Source organism: Mesoplodon mirus (genome assembly GCF_964341445.2).
Source record: "Mesoplodon mirus genome assembly, chromosome: 2".
NCBI lineage: Eukaryota > Metazoa > Chordata > Mammalia > Artiodactyla > Ziphiidae > Mesoplodon > Mesoplodon mirus.
This window is the reverse complement of record NC_138977.1, coordinates 29,269,395-29,278,533: the sequence shown is the minus strand read 5'-3', so window position 1 is coordinate 29,278,533 and position 9,139 is coordinate 29,269,395. Positions and strand designations below refer to the sequence as shown.

The 9,139-nt window shown below is 38.7% G+C and overlaps 1 protein-coding gene across 1 annotated transcript; it reads left to right on the top strand.

The window, feature by feature from the left end:
• Positions 1-1,584: 1,584 nt before the first annotated feature.
• NPY5R (neuropeptide Y receptor Y5) lies at positions 1,585-3,002 on the top strand (the record flags this gene model as incomplete). The annotated part of the gene is made up of 1 exon (XM_082610395.1): positions 1,585-3,002. Exon 1 carries the CDS (start codon positions 1,662-1,664, stop codon positions 3,000-3,002), a length of 1,341 nt encoding a protein of 446 aa, XP_082466521.1. The 5' UTR covers positions 1,585-1,661.
• Between the last annotated feature and the right edge of the window lie 6,137 nt (positions 3,003-9,139).

The window sequence follows — 9,139 nt, the reverse complement described above, 5'->3', positions numbered from 1 at the left end:
GGATCATTTGTAGAGATGTGGATGGACCTAGCATCTGTCATACAGAGTGAAGTAAGTCAGAAAGAGAAAAACAAATATTGTGTCTTAACGCATATATGTGGAATCTTGAAAAATAGTACAGATGAACCTATTTGCAGGGCAGGAATCGAAACACAGAGGTAGAGAACGGACATGTGGACACAGAAGGGGAAGAGGAGAGTGGGATGAATTGGGAGATTAGGTTTGACATAAATACACTTCCATGTGTAAATTAGATAGCTAGTGGGAACCTGCTGTATAGCACAGGGAGTTCAGCTCGGTGCTCTGTGATGACCTGGTTGGGTGGGATGGGGTGGGGAGAGAGGTCCAAGAGGGACGGGATATATGTATACATATAGCTGATTCACTTCACTGTACAGCAAAAAATAACACAACATTGTAAAGCAATTATACTCCAATTTAAAAAAAGTAAAAATAAAAGTAATATCATTGTGGTATTAATATTACATTATTAATTTCCTTGAGGTGAAAAAACTTATTATGGGATGTTATATTAGTATCACTTCTACATTTAACTTTATGCCATGTTATCTTCCTTTAAAAATATGAATTTATTTAATCTTTTTAATGCTGAAATCTACTTTCAATTTTTAAATTAAAAAATAAACAGGTAAATTTTGTTTTTAAAAACACCAGTAGCCGGCTGGTTAGTGGTTTAATTCATGATAATCTGCACCTCTCAGAGGACTGAGAATTAGTCATGAAATGATTTTGCCATCCAGAATTGTGTTCACATAGTCAACAGTACCATGTGATAAACATTTATTGAGTGCCTACTCTATACAGGTAGGTCATGGAATAGTGTTTCTACACTTGAGAAGCTCAAATCTGAAGATTATATGAACTGGATATATTTACGATATTAGCTTTTTGTTTGAATTTCTTATTTCCCCATAAATATTTATTTTTGTTTGAATTTTTCATTTTCCCACATATATTTATTTAACACTTTCCATGGTGAAGTTACTGTGCCATGTTTTATGGTAGATACCACGGTGAGTAAAACACAGTTTCGCTTTTCCATTACTTATACATAAATAAGGTATACTGGTTTTTATTATAATTGCAGTGCAAAGCAAATTGTGTCATGTAACATCAGACAGCTATAAACAGAAATACATGGGGGTTCCAAAAGGAGATCATATCCAGTTGAATAGATTAAGGAACACTTTAGGGCAGGTGACTTTTAAGTTTGACCTTGATTGATGTAAGAGAGGAAGGAATGTTTAAGGTAAGACTGTATGACTACAACATGTATCAGGTACCTTGACTGGAGAACAATATTAATTAGCTATTATAATCTTGAAGTTCTTATCCACATTTGTCTTTTCTGTCCCTTACATTATTTATACATAAATTTTTTTTAAAGTTCTGTTATTTTAACACGAGTCAACTCACCATAGAAGTGATGATAGATTTAAACTTACTGTAATTGTTATTGGTTGACATTTACACTGTACTTGCTGCCAGTTAAAGACTTCCCTAAAATTTTTAGTAAATGAATAAGGTAATGGGAACAAATGGTAAAATGTTTCCTTCTCAATGGATTAATTTATAGTAGTCATGGAACTTTTTTTCAAGGTGCTAACTAATGTCTTTTTTATTCCAAGCAGGAGAATAATATGGATTCAGAGCTCAAGGATTATTATAACAAGACACTTGCTGCAGAGAACAATACTGCTGCCACTCGAAATTCTGATTTCCCAGTCTGGGATGACTATAAAAGCAGTGTCGATGACTTGCAGTATTTTCTGATTGGGCTCTATACATTTGTAAGTCTTCTTGGTTTTATGGGGAATCTACTTATTTTAATGGCTCTCATGAGGAAGCGAAATCAGAAGACAACAGTCAACTTCCTCATTGGCAATCTGGCCTTCTCCGATATCTTGGTTGTGCTGTTTTGCTCACCTTTCACACTGACCTCTGTCTTGCTGGATCAGTGGATGTTTGGCAGAGTCATGTGTCATATTATGCCTTTCCTTCAATGTGTGACGGTTCTTGTTTCCACTTTAATTTTAATATCAATCGCCATCGTCAGGTATCATATGATAAAACATCCTGTATCTAATCATTTAACAGCAAACCATGGCTATTTCCTGATCGCTACTGTCTGGACACTAGGCTTTGCAATGTGTTCTCCCCTCCCAGTGTTTCACAGCCTTGTGGAACTTCAGGAGACATTTGGTTCAGCGTTGCTCAGCAGCAGGTATTTATGTGTCGAGTCATGGCCATCCGATGCATACCGAATTGCTTTCACTATCTCTTTATTGCTCGTTCAGTATATTCTGCCCTTAGTTTGTCTAACTGTAAGTCATACCAGTGTCTGCAGGAGTATAAGCTGTGGATTGTCCAACCAAGAAAACCAACTAGAAGAAAATGAGATGATCAACTTAACTCTCCATCCTTCCAAAAAGAGTGGGCCTCAGGTGAGGATCTCCAGCAGCCGGAAATGGAGCTATTCATTCATCAGAAAGCACAGAAGGAGGTACAGCAAGAAGACGGCATGCGTGCTGCCTGCTCCGGTGAGACCTCCTCCAGAGAACCGCTCAAGAAGGCTTCCAGAACACTCGGGCTCTGGGAAAAGTCAGCCCCCTTCATCCCGTAAGTTTATACCAGGGGTCCCCACTTGCTTTGAGGTGAAACCGGAAGAAAACTCAGATGTTCATGAGATGAGAGTAAACTGTTCTATCATGAGATTAAAAAAAAGATCTCGAAGTGTGTTCTACAGACTGACCATCTTGATACTAGTGTTTGCAGTGAGCTGGATGCCTCTGCACCTTTTCCATGTGGTGACCGATTTTAACGATAGCCTGATTTCAAACAGGCATTTCAAGTTAGTGTATTGCATCTGTCACTTGCTAGGCATGATGTCCTGCTGTCTTAATCCAATTCTATATGGATTTCTTAATAATGGGATCAAAGCCGACTTAAGGTCCCTTATACGCTGTCTTCATATGTCATAATTCTCAATGTTTTCCAAGGAAAGTACAAGTATGGGGATCATCTAAAATATATTCACAGTGACTATATATGTATAATCAACAAATTTTGTTAACTTACGGAATTTAATTTATGTGTAAGAGCTCTGGATTTGGATATCAGTTCCTAATATATGGAAGATAATTTTAACATGTTATAATATGATAAATTCATTTGGTTGTATAAAGTCATTGTCAATCCAATCTGTAATTTCATTTTAAAGAGTAGTTATATTACCTTCCATTTCAGCTTGTCCTGTAAACCAATGAATTGTAAGTTCTTGTTTAAAATAAAAGTTATATTTAACCATCTCAGTATTTTTTGTTCAAAATTATAAGCAAAAACATTTCTCCTAAGACATTTAATTTCAGGTATGAGGAACATCTAATAATCTTCATTTTTACTTCACAGATTTCTTAATAGTTAGTTTCTGACAATATAGAAAACTTTAATATGACCAGCAAACCATAACTAAGTGACAGATATATGCCTAAGTCATAAATTAAATGTCAACACTGGGCACAGTTTTAGAACCTCTAAAGGAAAATTTTTATTTCTTATTATTGATGATTGGTCAAATTGTCAATTTACTCCCCACTATCCTAGTAATACACAGTTAATTTATCAAATAAAAATAGATTTTAGGGCTTCCCTGGTGGCGCAGTGGTTGAGAGTCCGCCTGCCGATGCAGGGGACGTGGGTTCGTGCACTGGTCCGGGAAGATCTCACATGCCGCGCGGAGCGGCTAGACCCGTGAGCCATGGCCGCTGAGCCTGCGCGTCTGGAGCCTGTGCTCCGCAACGGGAGAGGCCACAACAGTGAGAGGCCCGCGTACCGCAAAAAAAAAAAAAAAAAAAAAAAGATTTTAAATCTTTTCTAGACTTATACATGACATTAAACTATCAAATAAAGATTGTTTTCATATCTTTTATATTCTAAAATGTGAACTATAAATTGTATCTATATTTCCAAGTATTAAATAATTGTAAAGAATACTTGAAGTGTCTACAGGGGGAAAAAATGGTTAGTTAATTTTTTTGGCCAAGATGTAGAATGATTAATATACTTTATGCCATTTCAGTACTGAGGTCTCATACGCTATCTTACTAGATTGAGGTCAGTCTTTTCAACTGGAGCTTTTTGTTTGTTTTAGCCAGTTTTTTATAGAACTAAGTCCCTGAAAATAATGAATGTTTTCACATGAGGCTCAGATGTGCAAAATAATAATGCTGTCTTCAGTTCCTTTCTCTGATTTAACCGTCCCCTGTATGGATTCCTGTTCATAAGGGAAAACAACTGAGCAAAACAAGAAACGGTTTAAGTTTTCAAATAGTAGGTAACTCTGGTCATTGTTTAGTCAATTGAAAGTCCAGCCTCTCTACGGGGGCTTTTTTTCGGGCCTCTCCTGCTTCCCTAGGCAAGGCCTACACATAGGGGAAGCAGAAGATGGTGCTGGCCCCCACGTGTCCTCTGCTGACTCCTGCCCAGCTCCAGGTGAGAGGTAACTGTCTTGCCTGGTCTCTCTGTTCCCTCAGCTTCTGCGTGTGTTGTAGAATATATGGTCTGTTCGCAGCAGGGTCCAGGCCTGCGGGTCCAGCCCCGGCATTCTCCACCCCTGTTGATGTAAACTCACTGGCTGTGAGGTCCCTCTGAATCTCCACCACGTTTTCCAGTTTGTCCTGAGCCTGGGCTGTCTGCTCTGCAGGATCTTGTCCCTGCCAAGGCTAGGGACACTTCAGGAACTTTATCACCAAGAACTCTTCAGAAAGGTATTGTCAACTATAAAGATATTCACAACCTGAGAGTTGAGAGTTCTGTTTCATTCAGCGGGAAGTTTTAGGACTTCAAGCCCGGGAGGCAGCCTCTCAAGTAACCCTGAGAGAACCGCTCTCAGGAGGCAGTGGGCAAAGAGCGAAGATATAGGGAAGGTTTGCAGCAAAGGGCAAAGGGAGCATAAAAATATTACTGTTAATTAAAGAAAACCAGAAATCTCAAGTTAAGGAATTTAGCACTTTTCTATATATGGGAACGTGCAAGAGTCTGGGCTCACTGAAATCATTCCTTTGAGATGCACAAAGTACCACTAGTGTTAATGGAAGTGCTCCCAAGAGGCAGAGAAAAGTCATGACACTCTAAGAAAAAGCTGAATTACTTGATATGTACCACAGATTGAGGTCTGCAGCTGTGGTTGCCCACCATTTCAAGATAAGTGAATCCAGTTTAAGGACCATTTTAAAAAAAGAAAAGGAAATTCATGAGGCTGTTGCTACAGCTATGTCAATAGACACACAAAACTTGCACTTTTTGTGAAGTATCTTTTTATCTCATGTTAAAAATACAGCTTTTTTGTGGGTTTAAGATTGCTATAAGAAAGGCGCACCTGCGCTTCCCTGGTGGCTCAGTGGTTGGGAGTCCGCCTGCCAATGCAAAGGACACGGGTTCGAGCCGTGGTCCGGGAAGATCTCACATGCCATGGAACAACCAAGCCCGTGTGCCACAGCTACTGAGCCTGTGCTCTGGAGCCCGTGAGCCACAACTATTGAGCCCACATGCCACAACTGTTGAGGCTCACACACCTGGAGCCCGTGCTCCACGGCAGGAGAGGCCACTGCAGTGAGAGGCCCATGCACCACAGCAAAGAGTAGACCCTGCTAGCCACAACTAGAGAAAGCACTCAGGCAGCAATGAAGACCCAACACAGCCAAAAATAAATAATAACAATAAATAAATAAATAAAAAGAAAGGCACAGCTATAGACTAACATGAAGTCATTATATGAGAAGTTAAAGCCAAAGGAAGGTGAAGCATCTAAAACTGGAGAAGTTAATGCCAGGAAAGGATGGCTTGATAATTTTAGAAAGAGGTTTGGCTTTAAAACTGTCAGGATAACAGGAGAAGAAATTTCTGCTGACCAAGAGGCAGCAGATGAGTTCCAAGACATCAATAAGAAAATCACTGAGGAGAAAGGGTATCTGCCTAAACAGGTTTTTAATGCAGATAACAGTGTCCTAATCTGGAAAAACAAAATGTCATAAAGGATATTCATTACTAAGAAAGAGAAGTGAGCACAAGGATTTGAGGCAGAAAGGGATAGGCTAAGTCTACTGTTTTGTGCAAATGCATTCAGGTTTATGATCAAGACGCCCCTTATCTATAAAGCTGCTAACTCCCGAGCCTTGAAGGGAAAAGAGAAACACCAGTTACCCGTCTTTAGTTTGGACGACAAGAAGGCCTGGACAATGAGAACACTGGATTGGTTCCATTGATTCCATTGATGCTCTGAAGTCTGGGAGTACTTTGTGAGTAAGAGACTGCCTTTTAAAGTTCTTTTTGATATCGGACAATGTCCCTGTCCACCCAGAGTTCCATGAGTTCAACACTGAAGTGGTCTACTTGCCCTCAAACACAGAATCTTTAGTTCAGGCCCTAGATCAGGGGGTGATAAGGACCTTTAAGCCTCATTACACATGATCCTCTATGGAAAGGATTTTCAATGCTATAGAAGAGAACCATGATAGAGAAAACATTGTGGAAGTCTGGGAGGATCACACCATGGAAGATGCCGTTGTTGTTACAGTAAAAACTGTGAAAGTCCTTGAGCCTGAAACAATGAATTCCTGCTGGAGAAAACTATATCCAGATGTTGTGCATGACTTCACAGGATTTACGACAGAGCCAAGCAAGGAAATCATGAGAGAGACTGTGGATATGGCAAAAAAAAAAAAAAAAGATAAGGGGGAGGGGTTTCAAGATACGGATCTTGGAGAAATTCACGAGCTAATAGCCACCACATGAGGGGAATTAACAGAGATGACTGGACAGAGATGAGAGCTTGCAAACCAGTGCCAGACAATGAGGAGGAAGATTTGGAAGAAGCGGTGCCAGGAAGCAAGTCGACGTCAGACAATCTGTCAGAAGAGTTCTGATTATTCTAGACTGCTTTGGACTTCTTTTATGACATGGACCCTTCTATGACACTAAGGCAAACAGTGGAAGAAGGATTGGAATTTGTATGGAAATGTATTTAGAGAAATGAAAAAGAAAAATGTCAGATGTAAATTATGATGTATTTCTATAAAGTTCAGCAAGTGTGGCTGCCTTTCCTCCTACCTCCTCTGCCATCCCTGAGACAGCAAAACACTCCCTCCTCCTCCTCTTTAGCCTGCTCATCGTGATGATGACGAGGATGAAGACTTTTATGATGATCCACTTTTTTTTTTTTTGCAGCACGCGGGCCTCTCACTGCTGTGGCCTCTCCCGTTGCGGAGCACAGGCTCCGGACGCGCAGGCTCAGCGGCCATGGCTCACGGGCCCAGCCGCTGCATGGCATGTGGGATCTTCCTGGACCGGGACACGAACCTGTGTCCCCTGCATTGGCAGGCAGATTCTTAACCACTGTGCCACCAGGGAAGCCCCTTACTGGTCTTTTTAAAAGAAGTACTCTTAATGCTGTGTTTCTCTAGAATTATAAACTTTTCTCTCCAATTAATTTCCAAGTACAGATGGCCATGTGGAAATTTTTGACTGAAAATCTGCATGTTCATGTTTGGACATTGTCATATTTTTGGGTTTTTTAAATTACTTTTTATTGGAATATAGCTGCTTTACAATGTTGTATTAGTTTCTACTGTACAGCAAAGTGAATCAGCTATACATATACATATATCCCCTCTTTTTTAGACTTCATTCCCATTCATGTCACCACAGTGCATTAAGTAGAGTTCCCTGTGCTATACAGTATGTTTGCATTGTTTTTAATAGACTAAACAAAGCCATTTTAATAGATGGTTCTTTCTGTAAGAAAAGTCGAAGTACAGATATATTGAATTTTTTTTATTCTTTTATTTTTTTGTTCTTTTCTTTTTTTTAAATAAAAAGAGAGTATGCAGTTTTCATTAAAAATAAAAATAAATTTCTCAGTTCCTTTACTATTGTTATCAGTTGATTTTCTCGGCAGTGAACTTCATTTTAATGTTTCAGAATAAATATCATATCACCCTTACTACATTATTTTATTATTTTTCTTTTGAGGCAAATGCATAGGGTTTTAAAAGTGCATACACACAAATGAGTAATATGTCTAACATTTCAATTAAATATATAATGGCTGAAAATTAAGAATATATTCAAAAGTTCAAGAGGACAAATCACTTGCTTATCACAGGACCTCTTATTCACTGTAGATGTTTTTATCTATTTGGCAAAAGAGAGCATCAGCTGTACTCCATTAGAGTTTTCTTGTTTCTCTTGCAATTTCATTTCAAATTCTTCTTGTGCTTTTACTCTTCTAAAAACAGTCTTGCTGGCTTTAGTTCACTTTTTAAAGAAAGAGGTCACATATCACACTAGCAACCTGGTTTGAGGGAAGGGATGTATCTTAAAACATAATAAAGCAAAGCCAGCACCTGGAAGATTTATTATTGCTAGCCACTTCTTAACTAGAAGAATGCCAGCTCCTGAAGAAAGGTGCTAGAAGTGTTTCCTAAAAGTACTACATGCAACAGCAAGATCAGCTAATTATTCTCAGAAGAGTACAAGTAGCTACTAGATTCGCATAAACTATCATTTTATTTTAAAAATTGAGTAACTGTCAAATGACATCAGGATGAATATAAGTAGGCACAGCCTGAGAACTTATAAAACTATGGATGTGACCTAGAAAGAAGTTACAAATTGAATGATGCTAGTGCAGTCTCAGTGTACACACATTGTCTCTTTATTAAAGAAAACAAGAACTCACATAAGGTGGCTACATACGGACGTACTTACAACTAACACAGATATCCATTCTCCTCTCTCCTGTGCTTCATTTTGTGGTGCTGTGTCCCAGACATGTGTGAGTTTTCCCATCAGCCAAGGGCTTCCAATCATGGATTAATACTTTTGTTTTTCTTTTTTTTCTTTACCTTTCTTCTGCAATTTCCAGCTCAAGGCTAGAGCCAAAAATGTTTACACACTTCTGCACCAAACATGGAACAAAAAATTAGAAAGACTAAAAAGAGCTATTGATTAAAAAGTAGAAACATTCCTCAGCATTGTATATTATTCCCATTAATATTTTCTTTTTCTCTTTAACATACAATTTCAGCATGGTCCAAGAGAAAGAAAAAGAAAAACAAAG